Raw genomic sequence first — 19,442 nt, 5'->3', positions numbered from 1 at the left:
GGTGATATATCCATTCCTCAGTCCCCATCTCTTTGATGAAGGAGGAAACAATTTATAGACAAATGTTGACTTTTACCAAGTTCATTGCTTCTCAAAAAAACAAGATGTGTTGAAGTTTGTACTTGAGTAATAATAGCTAACTTTTTCAATGCCTTTATTATGCACTTGGGACTGTGACAAATACATTAAATTTATAATTGCAATTAATCCCAAATCTGAGGCAATGTGTCATTAAAATCTCGGAGGGCACTTGAGCCGAGGGAGCCAGTGTTTCGCTGGCTTTGGTCAGTGCATCCCCAGCTTTCCCTGCTTTTCCAACCTTTCTTCCTCTCACAGGAACTTCCCAGACTGCCAAAGCCAGGCCTTGCCTGCTCCCTGTGGCTCTGACCCAGAGGGGGTGTGGTTTTTCTCTGCAGTGAAGGGTGGTGATGCCAAACACAAACTTTTAGGCTAGACATGTGGATGTGCCCCCAGCTGAAGGCCTGAAAGAGTGCTGAGGACACTTCAGTATATTAGTCTGCAAGGAGCATGTCTGCCAGACACTATAGCGTGGCCTCAAGTCTACTTACCTGTGTCTGAGCCCCTTCTGAATAAACATAGGTTTATCTGGCTTATGAACTTTATTTATCTCTATTTATAGAAGCTAATCCACTGACGCTTTATTTAAAGTCCCAAGATCCATCAAAATTAAAAGGCACTTAGAGTTTGAAGGAAAAGAAGCTTGTTTGCTTGAACAGTGCCCAGAAAGGTAAAGAACAAAGTTAAAATTCCATAGGAACAAAGAGAAACTTGATTTAGAAAGCAGAGATCATTTTTGTGAAATGAGGTCATTTATATGACAACAAAAGAGAGAGAGAGAGAGAGAGAGAGAGAGAGAGAGAGAGAGAGAGAGGAAGAGGGAGGGAGGGTGGGGGGGGAGGAAGGAGGAAGGGGAGGGAAAGAAGGGAGAGAGGAAAGAAGGAAGAAAAAAGATGTTTAAAAGGGACCACTCATGGGGAAAATATACATCACCCATGTCAAAGAACGGAATTCCTTGTGCTTTGCAGTGAGCATGTTTGTTCGGACTTTGAGTCCTAAAGGAAATGTTTTTACATTTTGCGAAGTATAGCCATCTAGCAGTGTTCTTTCCACACTGCCCCACCTTGTAATACATCATAATCATAAAGTTTTAAGTCTTATATTCTCCCTCCCCCCCCAGTCCACACCCAAGAAAATAGTTATCTTTTTTTTTTATATAAGTGTGATCATGTGGGAACTTGTGTCAATTTCTAGACATGAGACAATTATTTTTATATATATATATATATATATATATATAAAATCTTTATTGGTGAAAGTCTTACATATGCCCCGTTTTTTCACCCATTGATCCCCTCCAGCCTGCCCCTCTTATGCCCCCCAACCCCCACCCTAGGCCTTCACCACCCTATTGTCTGTGTCCATAGGTTATGCATATATGCATACAAGGTCTTTGATTGATTACCTTCCACCCGCCCACCCTCCCCTGCCTTCCCTCGGAGATTCCACACTCTGTCCCATTCTTCCATGCATGAGACAATATTTTAAAATGACTTTAGGCGTAATACCTATCACATATAACCCTGATTTGGATTATAATCAGTCATGACACTACATGTACAGTCCACGGTATAAGAATTATTGAAGGCTGACAACTCATACATGCCAGCATTCTTTAAATTTTCTGAGCAGATGAGGTTTCATCTTAACATGGGAAGGAACTCTCCCGAATAGAAAGCACTCATGATTTCCCCAGATCATACACACCTGCCTAAGCTCCCTGGGTTACTTAACAAAACAGGTGCATTTGACAGTTCTATGTTACAGATTCGCCGTTGACTCACTGCTTTTAATGATGCCCGAAACATGGAGCTCGGCTATTTCTTCTTTGCTAAACCCACATCCTCTGAAAATTTCTCCTAAGACCACACTCTGCGTGGAAGGGACAGAAGCAAGGGATTTGGGGAAAAAATGGAACTGGCACGGGGGCCACACATGCAGCTGATCTGAGATAAAAGAAGTACCCATCACCTCCTTTACAAGTTGAGAAATATCCTCGACATAATGAACAACATAAACTGATGAACAAAAACAGACCCGGAGACAGGGAAGCATTGATCAGACTCTCAAACCTCAGAGGGAAAGTAGGGGAGGGTGGGGGGAAAGGGGAGAGATCAACCAAAGGACTGTGTGCATGCATTTGAGCCTAACAGTGGTCATGGACAACCGGGGGGTGGGGGCATGCATGGGGAGGGGTTTGGGATGGGAATGGGGGGAATGAGGACAAATACGTGATACCTTAATCAATAAGAAATATTTTTAAAAAGAGAAATATCCTCGGCTGTCAAAACAGGGGTCACACAAGGGCCCAGCTTTCCAAAGACCTTGCACCATTCGGTTTGCGTCTCCTTGGCAAGGATGTCTGCAAAGAGGGTCTTCCTCCGGGGCCAGTCTGGCGAACTCAGCGGCTTAGGGAGTTTGGAAGGGTCGAGGCAGAGTCCTTTCAGAAAGAGCGCATAGAGGTGGGCTTCAACAGCCCCCACGGCCATGACCTTCCCATCCGAGGTCTGGTGGGTGTCAGAGAAGAGCACCCCCCCGCCATGCAGGTTGGCTCCCCTGGCTCCGTTGACATGCTCCTCTTCTGCAGGCCCCGCAGCGCAGAACTCGCACACGCTGTGCTTTCTATCCCATTCGCATCGACTGATTGTCCTTTCCCAGACCGGCCCGTTCCGAAAGAGCCATCGCCGTCCCCAAGGCGCCGAGAATGTTTCCAGCCAAAGGTTGACAGTGCACCGGATGAAGCCAGAAAGTTCATGCCGGGCGCTCTGCACTGGGGACACTTCCTGGGTGACTTCATCCCAATGGACACCTTCCTGTGGATGAGTCTGGGATTCTTCGGCAGCAGGTCCTCTGGCAACAGGTTCTGCCCCCTGCACCACCCCCCTCCCCCCCAACACACACACACACTCCGGGGTTGATCAGCACATCAGCCTGAAGACAGGTTTTCTCCAGCACCTTCCGGAGTGTTCGGATGCAGAGCCAGCGACTGCTTACCTCGAAACAAACCCAAGCCTGTCTTTGTGGTGCCAGGCCACATGGATCACAGGGGCTCTGAAGTCGGCTGGAATCCTGCTGTCCCAGCCAACACCAGCACCCCCACCTGCTCAAGGTCAGACCGGCTGTGCCCCGAGAGCTGGGAATGGCTGCACTGTGCTCCAGGCTGCGGCTTTAAATGTGAGGTCAGATGTGAGATCAGGACACTCTGGCGAGAGAGAGAGAGAGAGAGAGAGAGAGAGAGAGAGAGAGAGAGAGAGAGAGAGAGAGAGAGAGAGAGAGAGGGAGGGAGGAGGGGGGGAGAGAGGGAGGAGGAGAGAGAGAGAGAGAGAAGAGAGAAGAGAGAGAAGACAGAAGACTAAAGAGAAAGAAAGAAGAAAAAAGAAGAAAGAACCTCCTCATCCCCTTAGCCTTCCCAGTCAAAACGAAGCTTCCTCCATCCCCCACCCTCACCTAGAAAGAAAAGAAAGGAAAGAAAGAAAGCCCCGCCCATGGAAAAGTCAATGCACTCATTTAAGATTTACTTGACTGGCTATCTTCTACCTTTCTCTGCTTTTATAGCGTGATTACCAAATAAGAGTAATTTTCTCCTTGAGATCCTTATCTCAAACTGCTGTAAAGGACTATATACCTTTAAAGCAATCGCAGAATAACACAAAAATGAACAGAAATGTAAAATATCTCCATAGCGTTTTTATCCATACAGGTAGAAATACTAACCTTTTGAATATATTGACTTACATATATGACTTAGAATTTAATTCCCTCTATTTATGTGTGTGTGTGTGTGTGTGGTTATTAGAAATTTTAATTATATACATGGTTCTCATATTTGTATTGGATGGCATGGCTCAAAAGCTGTGGCCCTCATTACCACATACACTGCCCCTCCAACTAAAGGACTATCGAGTATCGGGTGAGAAAATGTTGGTCATATGAATTAAAAAGAATATTTGAAACCGAAGTCTAACATCCTAATTGGTTATCTCACTCTCCTAGTTCTACTTGGCCCACAACTTAGGCTTACAGGAACCAGGGAATTGGGACTGGTGAACTCAGAATATGAGAAACAATTGTTGAAAATCTTGGCTTTTCTTGAGAATTTAGAGTTTATGTTTAATGGTATTAGAATTGGCGGTATAGCTGTCAACCCCCAGAGCAAGGGGTCTCTGTGAGGTAATGGAAATATGTGCTGATATCTTAAGAGGTCAGCAGGCTGTGCATTGGTGCAAACCGATGGTATTCTCAGTGTCTGCACACACTGAATGGCATGTCCAGAAGGACCTAGTTTCTGTTTATAACGTTGGCATCATGAAAAATGTAAGAAGTTATTGATCACTGCAAATGACAAAGATTAGGAAGGTTCATCTAAACACGAGGATTTTCCCTAAGAAGTGATCATTCCTTTATGTATCTAAATATTTGTGAAGTTTTGTATTGTTGTTGTTGTTTTAGTTTTTTTCTTTTGACTGTAGTTTTATTATAAAAATAGTATAAACTCAAGAAAAGGACTGTTTCCTTATAATGTTTGACAATGGGAAAATGCCTATGAAGAGAAATACGCAGAAGAAATTAATCATGACCACAGCCTTTGGCCAAATAATTTAAAACCATAACATTTGGAGGTTATTTCATAGGATAGAAGACTTAATGTCAGATGTCACATCATTTTATGATTATCCTTATTAGCAGACATAAATCAGGAATAAAGAGTCCTAATATAGTCATTGTAACCTAACAGTTCCTCTTGCTGAGGACAGTTAATGGATTTCTCATAGGGGTCTTAGAGAACCATTGGACATTTTTATCAGTTTGATTTACACACAGTTCACCACAAACTAGACAGATGGGGAAGCTTACTAGTGTGAAAAAGAGCCAGTGTTTCTCTCTCCACGTGAGAGGTACCAAAAGCATGCAATCATTCTGGAAGAAAAAGACTTTTCAGTTGTTCCTGTTATCTCTCCTACGAAGAAGGAAGCATGAGTACGGGGAATCTAAATAAACGCAGAGCCCAGGAATTTGCAATGACTTCAAAGATGTTTGCTCTCCATATTTGAATAAGGGTGTGTCCTGGGTTCTAGAAGTTCACAATTCTGCTTACCATAATAAATTCTATACATGCGTAGCACCTTGTTTCTCCCAAGGCCTTGGTGGCTGACAAAGGCTATAAGGTACATCTTCTAGGAAGACATGGTTTTCACCTCTCCTATGTTAGGATAATAAACTGAAAACACCCATTTTCCTTAGTAACCCAACATGGCCCTGACCTTCTCTTTACACTTGTCCTTCCACCTACCACATATGCTTTGTAAAGGATAATTAGAGTCCATGAACGTGGTCCTGGAGTCTTTTCCTTGACCCAAAATGTTCCAACTTCTTCTCATCCTTTAGTCCTGGTTGTATTTTCTCACCATTACCATTCTGACTTTATCCTTCTTAGTTGACCCTCTGCACAAGTTTCCTTCCCTGTGCCTTGTCACTCCTCCCAACAGAGATTCTGCTTGTCTACCTCGGCTGCTGTCCCTTATGGTACATCCCTTCCAAACAGTCTCTGCCTTAGGCAGTCTCTGCGTACTAGGTTCATTATGGCCCTTTCTGCAGAAATCTGTCAAAAAGTGGTAAAAATGTATTCATATACTCATTCTGATGTTTTCTGAAGGTAATGAGCACAATGAGTAGAATTTCAAGTGTGCAGAAAATGGTGGAAATTGGAACCATCTTCCTGCTTGCCCCTACTCTTCCTAGTAATGTTTGCTATTTGGTTGTTTTCATCTGGCCCCAGTAGGTCAATGGGTTGAACATTCTGTAAGGGACTCCTAAATCCGAGGTGGCAACCAGTATTTCAGCATTTATCATTTATGAGAGAGTCAGTTCCCTGTATGACTTGACTTGCACACACCCACATGCAAACTCAACTACTCTTTGGTCACTCTTTTGTCTCTGGTGACCTTCTGGTTCCATTATATCAGACCAGCATTTGACTATGTAAACATGGTTAGTAGCCTATGTAAACATGGTTAGTACATTTTGAAAATTTATTGTGTATTTTATTTTTTTATTTCTAATAAATATATGAATAATTCTTAGGTACTAACCAAGTTTGTAATAGTTAGTTTTAAATCACATTTCAATTTTAAAAAGTCTAGCCTGTGCTTGGGAAAAGCTATAGTCACTTGGTCAACCAGTCAATCAACTAGAGTTTATTGACAATGAATATGTATGTATAGGATAGTGTGGATATTGAATAAGGTTGTCTGACCAGCTAGTTGAGACTTGAAGTTTGAGCCACAGATTTTGGCTCATGGCATGTTCCTAAGTGACTTCTAGGCATAAAAACAATATTGACAGATCTAGTATTCTGTGAAGCATGGTGTTCTTATAAAATTAAAGTTGCATATTTTGGTTAATTAGTCTGCAATTTCATTCCACCATTTCCTAATGACTTGGTTTCAATTCTTCTGTCAATAGGTCTACTATGTCCTCTTTATTCATGTTCGCATTTCAAAAGCCAATTTGACGGTTAGAATCTCTCTCCAACTTTTTCTCCAAGGGCAATTCTGGAGAAGAACACATTCTTCCTTTCCTTTAAAAATAATCAGAAAATAAACTCAAGCGCCAGCACTGAACAGTTTCTGTTCTTTGGATTTCCCATCAAAGGAGCTCTTCCCTTACTTGGAAAGCCAATATAGTTTTGGCTCATTCCTGACCCGGAACATTTTCAAAACTTCTTGCTTGGGCCAACAAAACATGGTCTCCAGCCTCCCCAGAGCCCCCAATGCCACTTGGAAAATGATCTGCAATTTCTCAGAAGGCATTCTCAGTTGTCCCACACAAGAGCATTTCCAATCTAATCTTCTCCTTTTCAGAGAGTGAAGACAAACTCCAAGATGAAGTAGTGATTAAGATTGTAGCTCCAGAGCCAGGTTACCCAGTATGAACTGGGGTCCTTGTGATCTTGGGCAAATTAGTTGGCCTATTTCCAAGCTTCCCTTTCCTCAACTTTAATATGGTGATAATAATAGAACAACCCCTCAATAGGACTGTAAAATGCCTGGAATATTGCAAGTGTTCATAATTGTTAGTACTATTTAGAGAAAATAGAATATAGCAGTTGGAAAACCATTCAACTACTGACACCAAACCTATAAACTAACTTTCATCCTTTCCTTGGTTCTTCTATTATCAAAGGAGAAGTACTTCTAGGCTATGTAAGGTTCATTTCCACCCTCCACCCCCCCACCCTATACTTCAGATACACACCATGTTCCCTGCTTTCTTGGGAATTTCATGCATTCTCACACCTTACCCTCTTTCTCTCTGATATCTTAAATCCTACTCACCCCTCTCAACAGCATCAAATGTAGTCAACTTTCTCATTGAAAAAATAACAGTAATCTCTCTTAACTCAGCCACTGTAATCATATCTCCTCTTCTATTATCTCTGCAAAGATGAAATGCTTGACAGAGTTACTTCTACTCTCTGTTACTCCCTCACTTCCATTATACCTCAACCTCTGCAGTCTGGCTCAGGGTTCTCTCTCTCTCTCTCTACTAAAACTGCTTTTATCCATGTCTCCCTTCTCATTAAACCCACTAGTTACTTGCAGCCCTTATAACACTTGAACTCTATTTGGCACTGTTGAGTACTCCCTTACATCAATCTCTTCCCTTGGGTTCTTACACTTCACTCTTCCTAATTTTCCTCCATTATCGCTAGTCATTTTTCTCAATTAACTGGGCCTCTGTCCTGGTCTCTTTTCCCTTTCTATTAATATTTTCTTTGTATTTAGTGCTTTGGTGTTCTGTTTAAGAAATGTTTCTTTACCCTTAGGTAACAGAAAGATAATTCTATAGTATCCTATCAAAACCTATTGTTTTACCATTCATATCTAATTTCAACCCAACTGGAAATTACTGGTTTTGATATGGTGTGAGAAAGGGATCAATTTTATTTTTCCTCAATGAATATCCAATTGACGCAGCATCATTCAGTGAAAAGCCATCCTTTACCCACTGCTCTATTGTGTCACATTTGTTATAAATAAACATACTTATGCACGTGTGTGTCTCTTCCTAGGCTCTGTGTTCTGTTGCATGGCCCGTTTGACTATACTTATATCAATACTAAGATTTATAATAGGTATAGGTAACCAAGAGAGCAAATCTTCTTACATTTTTTTTTCTTCATAAATTTTATTGGGATTTGTTATTACTGGAATTAGACTTGCTTTGAATATATACATCAATTTAAGGAGGACTGATATCTTTATAATATTTACAATCCATAAACATGGTATATCCCCAATTTATTTAGGTGCCTTGAATTTATCTTAATACTTCCTTATTTACAAAGAATTATTAAACATATTTATTAGATTTATTTCTTAGTATTTTATATTTTTATAAAATTTAAATAGAATCACTGAAATTATATTTTGTAACTGTCTATTGCTGGCATGTAGAAATGAAATTGATTTTTGTACTTTGTCACAAAGGCCAGCCCATGCTAAACTCGTTTTATTTATTCTAATAATATATTTGTTGAGTATTATCTGGATTTCTACATAAATCTGCATATAATCATGTCATCAGTATTTGAATCTCCAGTATAATGTTGAATAGAAATGACAATAAGTATACTTGTCTCTTTCCCTAATGTTATTTTTCTAATATTATTTTCTCTACAATTATTTCTGTAATTAATCCCAAAGAATAATAGTAGAATTTCAGAATAGTAGAGCTAGAAGAAACTTTGAAGGTCATCAGTTGAAATACCAAGAGGTAAATTGAATTTCTTAACCACACAATAAGAGAGAACAGAGATCAGAATGCAGATATTCTGACTGGTAGTTTAGTGTTCCTTTCCCTATACAAAAAGTCTTTCCAAAAAAAAAAGAAATGCAATTAAGGCCATTTATTTTTATTGCCTTAAGTTAGAGAGTCCTTGAAGTTCAAAGCTTTTAGAGTGGACTAACTTGTGGGCTATGTCTCTAACAAGGCCACCACAAAAAGGGGGCACCTCATTGGCAAGTCTAATTTATTTCACTAAATTCTCCAGGAAGCTCCCAGAATGGGCACTTGTCTTATTCAATTTGGGAACATCTAGTCATTTCACTGACCTTTCTCCTTGTTCCTATGTCAACCTATTCTGGCACCTTAAGAACAGTTGGTAGTGAACTATTTATAGGTGCCTCCTCTCCTTCAGTCTGATTTCCCATGAGATCAAAGGAAATGATTTTGTCCAGTTTCCTCTTTTCTCTTTGAAGTCAAACTACTGGCAGCTCATTACCCAGCGAAGAAACTTTCATATGCCTCTTGCCATTGTCAGCACCTTCAATTCCATCATCCCCTTGTCCTCTCACTGGCCTCTGCTGGGCAAACCCCACCAAACTCACAAGTTGATTCCACTGCTGCTTACAACTAGATGGCCAAGCCCTGATGGGACCTAGCAGGCATTAAATAGTATAATTAATTGATTTCAAGAGGCCATTGCAAATGGCAGTACAGATATCATATGTAGTGCTAGACCTTTATTATGTAGCGGAGGAGACAAGATTAACACACATGGATTAATTAAAGAGCAATAAATGATAACGTATGTATAATCTCTTAGCAAATCATCAGCATACAAATAAATAGCTCCAACGTGTGGGTAAGTTCAGAAGTATTTAGACTGGTGCCCATAGTCCTGACTTCTACATTGTAATTGCTTCTTTGTTCTCACAAGTTGTTACCCCCCACCCCTGCCCCATCATGTCATTTCTACTTACTGGTTCTTTCTTCACTCCTTCCCAAAGTCATTGATTGGAACTTGAAATTCATTTTACTCCAAGAAACAGTGGTTAGGAATGATGTAACTACTTCAGTCTCATTACAGGTTAAATGGGCTTTTGTGAACTGACTATTTATAACTATTTCTTTGGGAAAACTGTTCTGAATACAAAATGACCTGCTTTCAAATGAAGTTTCAGAATACAGACCCTTCTTTTAGCTCCAAATACTCAAAACAAAGCACTTGGGAAGTGTGTCCCGCCAGTGCCATGACACTCCTTCCTCAGCAATGTGGATTGTCTTCTGATTTTCCATATGCAAAGGAATAAGTATAGATGTATCGAGCATTAAAGCATAGTGAGACACTCATTCTTTGTTTCCACGGAGACATGGTACTCCTCATGGTCTTTACCTGTACCAGGGTAAAGCTGGATAAAAATATTTCAGGAGAATGGAGAATAGACTACGCATGCTTTGTGTACAGCTCCCAAGTCTGCAAAATGAACAATGTTATCTTGTTTTGCACTCCTGGTCTAACCCAAGGAAGATAGCTTTTAGAATAGACATTGTTCATAATCATGAGGCTGCTAAGTAATATAAGAGGAGTCAGATCTGCAAAGGACAAATTCCCAGTGTGCTCTTTGGCCATGCTACCCAAAGTGTGGTCCACAAATTAATAGCATCAGCCTCACAGGGAAAGTTGCTAGAAATACAGATTCTTGAGCCTGAACCAAAATCTGAATTCCTGGGGTGAGATCCACATGTCTGGACCATTCCAAGTGATTTTTTATGCATAACAAAGACAACTGGTCCTGGGCTTGTCTTCTCTGAGCTCTGTGCATGCAGCATTGGTGGTAGTCTGCTGGGACCTGTAAAGTTCCCATAGCCCCCAGAGATGCCTCACTGGCCATGTTGGGTCAGTGTGCTAAGCATGGGGCCTGACACAGAGCAGGCACTTAATAGTTGTAGCATGAATGGATATACATGGCCCCATGTACTGTCTGCTTCTCCTTATACTCTATATATTTCTTACTACCTGTTATTAACTAAATCATCTTCCCCTAAAAATTCATATGTAGATGTGCTAGCCCCTAATAAGGCAGAAAGCAATGGTATTTGGAGATAAAGTCTTTAATGACTTAATTAAGTTAAAATGAGGTCATTAGGGTGAACCCTAATCTGATAGGACTGGTGTTCTTCTAGTGACATACACAGTATGAATTCCAGAGAAGAGACAAGGAGGAAATAGCTGTACTCCTGCCCAGTAGAGAGGCCTCACAAGAAACTAACCCTGCTAATACCTTGAAATTGGACTTCTAGCATCTAGAACTGTGAGAGAGTAAATCTCTGTTGCTTAAGCTCCATAGTCTATGGTGGCTTTGTCACAGCATCCAAAGCAAACTAATACACTACCCCACCTCTGCCCTCACACATCTGGAGTGCTTTATACAAAGTTCTGCCCAGAATAATTGCAAATTCTTATAGCAACACATCACTAGCCTTTAGAGTGGGGATGGCACATGGGATTATCTTGTTGGACCATTTGTGCAGATCATCTGTGCACAGTCCTGACTCGGGTGAGAGTGGCTCTGATGTCCAACCAGGGAGGGAGGGCAGTCTCAGCCTAACACTCAGGAGGTCAGAGTTCATGTTCACCACTAACTACATGTCTGTCTGTGGCTAAATGCCCTCACTCTGGATATTCGTTTCTTCACATATAAAAGGGAGACATTAATGACCTCCATATTGACAATTCACTCTCTGTGACTAGGGTGTTGAAAGGGTCAAGTGAGGCTACATATGTAAGAGCATAAAAATGCTTTGTAAGTGGAAGTGAGGATGTGGACTATTGTTCTCGCTTTTTATGAGGACTATTATTAGCAAAGCAGCTCAGGCTCTACAGCTTGAGTAGAGCGACAGCTGGGAGCCCACAACAAAGCATCAGCTCCACTCAGCTAAGTCACCTGGTGGAATCTAAGAGCCTCAGATCCAGCCCAGCAGCCATACACTTCAGAAAGTTGCCAAAGTCATATAAACATGTTTGTATTTCTTAGTCCATTTGTCACTGTGCATTTTCACCTCAGCTTCAGTGTGTGTGTGTGTGTGTGTTCCAACTCTAAGCAGACCAAGGTAACACATTTATAATTTGGCTCCATTTTGCCTGTCTCCTTAATTGAAACCATCCCATACCTTCCTACTCTCATTAAAGCATGCCTGTTATTTTGGATCAATATGGGTATAATTTAATTGAAGATAAAGGTCCCTAATTTCTGAGTTTAAGTCATCAGAACAAAGAAATCATGTCAAGGACTCTTCAGCCAGAAAATGCAACAGATTGAGTGTTAAAGAACACCAGACAAAACAAGGGAATATTTTGAGAGATTTTTGATGGAGTTTAGACTCAAAGACTTCTATTTAATTCAAACCACATAACAAATGATGGTGATATCATTAATATAAATATCCCACATGGGCCATCATTTTCCCCTCCCATTTCATAGCACTGACATCACTCTTGCATATTATATCAATGGCATTTTCCATATTCTGCTGAAAGGTCACAATTCTGTTAGTAATGAGATTCAGTCCCCAGCCAAACTATTCTAAGACACCACCGCCCATTTCCCAAACAGTTTTGAGGGCAGCTTCCAACAGTATGAGTTCCAGAGAGCAGATGTCTCCTTGGGTGTAAGCCATGAGTCCACTCTGATTTCTTTGGTCACTGGAGAGATGGTCAGGCCACCTGGACACAGGGTATCAACCAATGTCCAGGAGGATGGGGATTCCACAGAGGATGGAAGCCAAAGGGTTTAGCGCCACCATCTTTCTGGGTCTACCCCTCAAATCCTTGCTAGTATAGACACAGTTGTCAAACAATGAATCCCTCAAATAAGACTTGTAGGCATAATTTGCCTGAAGATTAAGATTTCTTTTAGCATGAAGCATAACTGGATGGAGACCTGGCTCTGGTTTCTTACATAGCTATGTGGCTTTAAACAAATTGTCTAGCCTCTCTGTGCCTCAGGAACCCAGCTATAAAATAGGGATGGCGACCATCTGTTCCTCGGTGGGTTTGTTGTAAGGATTTAAAAATAAGGCATGTAAATAAGCCTTCCGTAAATGCTGGCTCTATTATCACTATTAATGGGGATTTCAGGGTTGAACTTAACTTGAATCTCTGCAGCACTCCTTCTGTTGGGACTAGAGAAAGGGAGTAGAGATGCATTTGACCACACTTGTTGAATTTGGTGATTCTCAAAACAGAAGGGGAGAGAAGAGCAACTATGACAGCATTCACTGGAATCCTCAGAGAATATGTAATCAGTTGCACATCTTGGTCTCTTTGTAAATGTGAATCTTTGCATGGGTCCATTCTGAGCTCATTTGCTAAGTCAATGACATTTGTTTTCCTTTCCCAGTCTGGTGCAACTACACACTTTTTACATTTCTTTAACAACCCTGGCTTCCTTCCTTCCTCCAGCATCCAGTGATTTCTCCATTCCCACCCGAGTTAATAGGAAGGTTAGATTATTGCCATATTAGTGCGAATCAATGCAACACGCTAGCCTTCCAAGGGGTGTTTGCCTTTCAAAGGAGAATGTATAACACAAAGAGGATCTTCAGATTTTGTTGGGGGAATGACACAGGCATAGATTACCTGGATTACAGCAGGGCAATTGACAAAAACTTTCAGTGTCCATGTGGGAGAGATGGGAAACAGAGACCAGAAAAGAGCACAGCTGTATTTATAACTCACTGGATTCCTTGACCAAAGAATGCTCATTAAAGAAAAAAGGCACAAGAAGGTGGTGTCCCTGCAGAGGGTCACAAGGCTCTTTCTGAGGCCACGTCTGGGCCAACATTTTTATCAATAACTTAAAAGAAAACTCAGATGGCATGCTGAACACGCTCACGGATGTCTGGATTTGTAGCTGGTACATTCTGATGACTAAGACTATTCCATGCTCTTATCTGACCTAATCACTGGGCATGTGGGCCAAATAGTCCTCATTAATTGCACTCCTGCTCAGCCCAGGCAATATGCCGGGCCATTTGCACATGTGATCTCTACCCTTCCACTATAAATAAGGAAGTTTATGCTCATTGTGGTTAAGATACTCAATAGGATGTCACAGATAAGTGGAAGAACAGGTTTGGAACTTGAATTCAGATCCATACAAGTCTAAAGTCCATGCTCTGCCATTACCTTACTCAGTCTACTGTAAATTCTGCACTTGCCCTTTAAATACAAGTGCACAAGTTATCTAGTGGAGGGGCAATGTGTCTGCAGGTACAGATGTAAGGGAGAGGAAAGTAGAGAGAGGGGGACACAGTCTGCTTTAATCTGTGCTGGCCATCATGGCCAATGGGAAAGAGCTGATGAGACGTAGTTTGGCTAGTGGAGACCCACTAGTTCTCTTCAGATATTTAAAGGGCCGTTCTGTGTGGAAGAAGTATTAAGGGCAACCCAGGCAGGTGGGTCTTAATTCAACGTGAGCTGGACCTTTCTAAGATGACAAGCACTGTCTGTCCACGCAGCAGGCCCCTCCTGAGGGGCATCTTGTCCCATGAGCTCCTGAGCTCCGGATCAGATCACTGCCCACCGGAGGAGATACAAGCAGGGCCACAGAGCAAGGACAAAAGTCTCCACTTGACAGATGTCCCGGTGGCATTCCTCATACTCTTGCACCTGGGATGGGGACACATTTTGGGACAGAGGGAGTTCTTTCTATCCGTAACTGTACTTCACAGGTTCCTGCCTCTTCTACTGAATATGCAAAAATTAGGCACTAGAGATGGCCTCCCATCATACAAATGCCAGCAGAACAGTGGCCTAATTTAGTCCTTTGTTTGGAGGAAAGGCCTAAAAAGTCCCTCCAGCAGGTTTCTGGGGGAAAGAAAAACCCTCGAAAGTACAGCAGGGCTGCTTTGAGAAGCACAACACAAGCTTTGTTCTGCGGGGCCAGCCTGTGCCAGCGGCGCAGTGAGCAAATGGAAAACCGCCTGGCAGAGAGGGCTCATCAGCCTTGCCGCCTCCCATTAGCCACAGATCTGTACACAGGCCTTGCTGGGATGCTCATGCGCACTTATTGGAGCTACATGGAGACTGTTTTCTTTTCATTTTCAAGGCAGTAAACCAGGAAGAGCTTTAGACGTCCTCCCAGTAACTGGAATACTAACAATGAAGCACACCAAGCCCACAGGCTGCCTGATTATTTCCTCATTTTCTCTTGATGCCGGTTCCAGCCCGGAGCCCCTGCCAGATGCAGAAAGCTTCCTCCATGGCAGCACACATAGTTTCCATCTCCCAGCTGAGAGCCAGCATCCAAGAGGATCTCCTGACTTGAAACTGAATGAAACAAAAGATGGCCCAGAACACCGCGCAGCCAGGAAGCAGAGGCTCACCAGCCAGAAACCTCAGCCTTGTCCCTGAAATCTCGAGGGGGAGGGAGAGGGCTAGCGTGCTTGCCACACAGGCTCCCAGCGATTCTCCTACCAAGGATTTCTTCAGGTTCTCGGTACAATTTTGTAAAACCACATCCCAAATTATACACACAGTTGTGTGCCCTCTGTCTCACTCTCTTCTCTCTCATACATACAGGATTTCACCCTCCAATCATTTATTTATTTTTTTAAAAATATTTTTATTGATTTTAGAAAGGAAGGGAGGAGAGAGAGAGAGGAGAGAGAGAGAGAGAGAGAGAGAGAGAGAGAGAGAGAGAGAGAGAGAATCATCAATGATGAGAGAGAATAACTGATGAACTGTCTCCTGCATGCCTCCTACTGGGCATTGAGCCCATAACCTAGGCCTGTGCCCTTGACTGGAATTGAACATGGGACCTTTCAGTCCTCAGGCCGATGTTCTATCCACTGAGCCAAACCAGCTAGGGCAGTCATTTATTTTTTTCAGTCACTTCTTCCATTCATTAATTCAGCAAACATGTATTGAACATCTCATAATCCATTAATTTCTCCAACACTTCTTGAGTACTCATCACAGACACGATTGGGTAGGTTAAAGAAGTTGATATGACAGTTTCTGCTCAGTAGCAGGACCCTTACACATTGAACCCTTCCTAAGTGTTTGGTGCTTTCTAAGAGCTTTTGTCTATGTGAGAAATGTTCTCAACTGTGTATTTCCAATCCTGACTGCTTTCCTGAGCCATGGTCAGTTTTCAACCTAGAGCAGCGTCATCCTGAATGTCCCACTGACACCTCAACTTTGCACATGTTCAGAACTTACCTTATGTCCTCCTCCTCTAAGCCTGGATTTTTTCCTGATTTCCCTTTCCCTGAGACACAGCCATCTTTTCATTGCATGGGCTCAGGTTCAAAAATATCTTTGCTATTCCTATACACTTTACCCAAGACAACAGTGAATTTTACCTCCAAAATGTCTCTCCTTAGTACATGTTATATATCAACTTTCAAATATACAATATTTAAATTTTCAAATATATAACACAGCATTGTTAACTACCTTCACTATGCTTTACATTACATCCAAAGATTATTTATTTGGCAGCTGGAAGCTTGTAACACTTTTTCTCCATCCCACCTCCTTTTATCTTTCATTCCCTGCTCATCCCTTTTCATGAAAATGTTTTGTTCAGTTAGTCTCTTGTGCAAAATAACACTCACCTTGAATAGACAGCCCCTTCCAATGATTTATTCAGCAGCGTGCTGACCTGGTGAAGCTCTGGCTTCGAAAGGGGAAATGAGATATAAATAGGCATTGCATGAGCACGAGAGATGAGAACTCATGAAGGAGAAAGCACTTACCAGCACCGAGGAGATAGGAAGGCTTCGTGAGGACCTGAGCTGGCAGGCTAAATCTGGGGGGATTTCTGCTGGCAGAGATGGGAAAGAGGGTGCCAGGCAGGGGTAATGGCATAAGAAAAGGCAGGGAAATCCAGAGTGTCTGCAAAGGGTATTTCACCAGTGTGAGTGGACATCCTGGGGGTCAGACTATCTTGTAGAGAATATGCCATGCTAGGGTAATATCTTGTAGATAATGTGTAGAAAAATGACACTGTGAGAGTGTGAATTAGGGAGATTATTTTGGTGGCAAAGTGCAGGACGAACTATGAAATGGGGGAGACAAGTTGAAGGTTCTGGATCTAGAAGTGGCAGGAAGTGTAAAGATGATGTGACAAGCTGAGGAAATAGATGCTGAAGGTGAGAAGAGGTGAGGTTACAAAGTGGGGTGGGTATGATTATTCAGCAGAGAGAGTCATTAAGCAAGACAATCTCTGCCTTTACCGGTGTTACTTAATAGATTACCCAGAATGATCAGGTAGCTTGGGTGTGCATTTGTAAGCAACAGGCCATATTAAGAATCTGTTGTAGAGAATGAAACAAATAAAGTTGAAAAGTTGCTTCCCTCCTGAATCCAGTTCTGTTCACAGTATCATCACTAAACCCTCCTTCATTCTTTCCTTTCTAGGACTCCTCTCTCCTCCTCTTGGGCTCTGATACTGTCACAGGCACTTCACAGTGTGTGAGGGACAAACCTCAATGGCCAGAGCTCCCCGGCCCCCTTAGCCACTTCTCCAACAACTCACATGGTGGTCACACTTCCCTATATCATGGTGACTGGGGACTGAGGAGAGTAATTAAAGGCAAGTGTCCACCTACGAGAGGACCTTCTACTAATCACCTGGGTAGTTCGTTAAAAATCCGCAGAATGTGGGGTCCATTCCCAGCGATCTTAGAAGGTCAAGGGGGGGACCTGGAAGTCTATATGTTTAGCAAGTTTCCAGGTGATGCTCATTGGGGGTGGTCCACTGAACACATTTTGAGAAACACCACCAGGGAGAGCATGGATGTTATAACATTTCCAAGAAAATTTTCAAAGCAAAATGTACAAATCACTTATTGTGCACAGGAGTGTACATTGATGTGTGTGTATATGTGTATATAAACACACACATACAAAGAGTCCATAGAAGTCTAATTTTATGCAATGCTACTTCCTGGTTAACCTTCCAACATAAACTGGTTGTAAAATGTGTCCCTAGGAAGCTACATGAGTTGAGTTGCTATACATGGATTTGGGCTAGAAGCCAATTAAAACTCCCAGGTCTTTTTTACATGTGCTGCCCTTGAGTTATTGACTTTAAAAAAAACACACACACTTAAACATAGGACTTTACATTTATTCATGGTATTTTCCACCCATGATTCCATTTGATTGGCTGGCAGTTGGGGTCATGTGCTCCATACTCTAAACAGCTGCATTCATAAAAGACACCCCTACTTGTAAGCCCATGGGACATTTATCAAAGCCAGTCAATTTTCCTGAATTGACAATGAACAACATATTCTATTTATAGTTTCTTATTTTTTTTCCTAAATTTAATTTCTGATTTGGGTAGTTCAGAACGAAAAGAATGACTTAATGCTTCTGGAAGTCTCCGAAGGGTCATAACTGCATTCCATTCATCTTTAGGTGTCTCCAGCCTGTAGTGAGAGAGGGCAACCAATGATTGCTGAATGGGGAACGAGAAAGGAATAAATTCACATGTAAATTAGTCTAGACTTTGAACTAAATTTTTCAACAAGATAATATCTGATGGTTGAATGACTGCAGTTGCACCAAAAAATAATTAACCAATGATTAATTAACCGATTAGTTCATATTGATCAGCCAGTCTCATCTGTAGTTTTCTCCTTCCCAGCAGCGACTGTGTGACCTGGAAATATTTATTAGAGATGCAGATTAGGGAACCCACCCAGATCAACTGAATCAGAAACTCTGGGAATTTATGGTAGAGGGAATGTGATAGTCAAGGACTGTGGTTGGGAAACTTGACCTGTATGTCTAGTTTTTCTAACTTAGTAAAAGAGTTCCCTACCTCCTAGGACTGGGAGTATAAAACGAGTTAATATTCATCAACTTTTTGCACCAGTGCTAGCACATACTGCTATTCAAGTGTTAGCAGATTTCATTGTCAGTGCAATCAGAGAGACATAACTGAAAACAAGATACCACTTTTTATCCATCACATTGGTATAAAAGCTTAAAGTCTGAAAATAGCAAATGTTGCTGAAACCAGTTTGGTTCAGTGGTAGAGCATCGGTCTGCAGACTGAAAGGTCCCAGGTTCGATTCCGATCAAGGGCATGTACCTTGGTTGCGGGCACATCCCCGGTAGGGGGTATGCAAGAGGCAACTGGTCGATGTTTCTCTCTCATCGACGTTTCTAGCTTTCTATCACTCTCCCTTCCTCTCTGTAAAAAATCAATAAAATATATATTTGAAAATAGCAAATGTTAAGGATATGGGGGAAATGTCTATCATCCAATGCTGGTGTGGCAATTCCATGGAAGAGTCCCTCAGAAAGCATGGTAGTGGTAGCGAGTAAAGTTGAACATGTGCCCATCCAGTAATTAGACCATCCCACTTTGGAATGCATAACCCAGGGCAGCGCTCCCCAGACCTTCCTGGCTGTGAAAGCACTGGAATGGTGGTTAAGCACAGATTCCTGGAGCACCCCAGACCCCCTGAGTCAGAATTGCCAGGGAGAAGGCCTGGGAATCCAGATGTTGCACCAGGACCACGGAGCATCCTTATTATCAGACACATTCTTGCCCTCT

At 42.0% G+C, this 19,442-nt stretch overlaps 1 protein-coding gene across 1 annotated transcript; it reads right to left on the bottom strand.

Moving 5' to 3' along the window:
• Positions 1 to 1,524: 1,524 nt before the first annotated feature.
• Positions 1,525 to 2,704, bottom strand: LOC118705558 (alpha-methylacyl-CoA racemase-like). The gene is made up of 2 exons (XM_036414414.1): positions 2,359 to 2,704; positions 1,525 to 2,077 (listed from the first exon to the last, which is right to left on the bottom strand). Exons 1-2 carry the CDS (start codon positions 2,565 to 2,567, stop codon positions 1,840 to 1,842), a joined length of 447 nt encoding a protein of 148 aa, XP_036270307.1. The 5' UTR covers positions 2,568 to 2,704; the 3' UTR covers positions 1,525 to 1,839.
• Between the last annotated feature and the right edge of the window lie 16,738 nt (positions 2,705 to 19,442).

Source organism: Pipistrellus kuhlii, unplaced genomic scaffold, assembly GCF_014108245.1.
Source record: "Pipistrellus kuhlii isolate mPipKuh1 unplaced genomic scaffold, mPipKuh1.p scaffold_m20_p_5, whole genome shotgun sequence".
NCBI classification, from domain to species: domain Eukaryota; kingdom Metazoa; phylum Chordata; class Mammalia; order Chiroptera; family Vespertilionidae; genus Pipistrellus; species Pipistrellus kuhlii.
The sequence above is the reverse complement of the archived record's forward strand: the minus strand, read 5'-3'. Positions and strand labels throughout refer to the sequence as shown.

Excerpts from the sequence above, each read along its gene's own strand:
- LOC118705558 (XM_036414414.1), bottom strand. The coding sequence starts at position 2,567 with ATGGCCGTGGGGGCTGTTGAAGCCCACCTCTATGCGCTCTTTCTGAAA. Across the intron at positions 2,078-2,358 it reads GTGACCCCTGTTTTGACAGC|CGAGGATATTTCTCAACTTG; the intron begins CGAGGATATTTC and ends TGTTCATTATGT.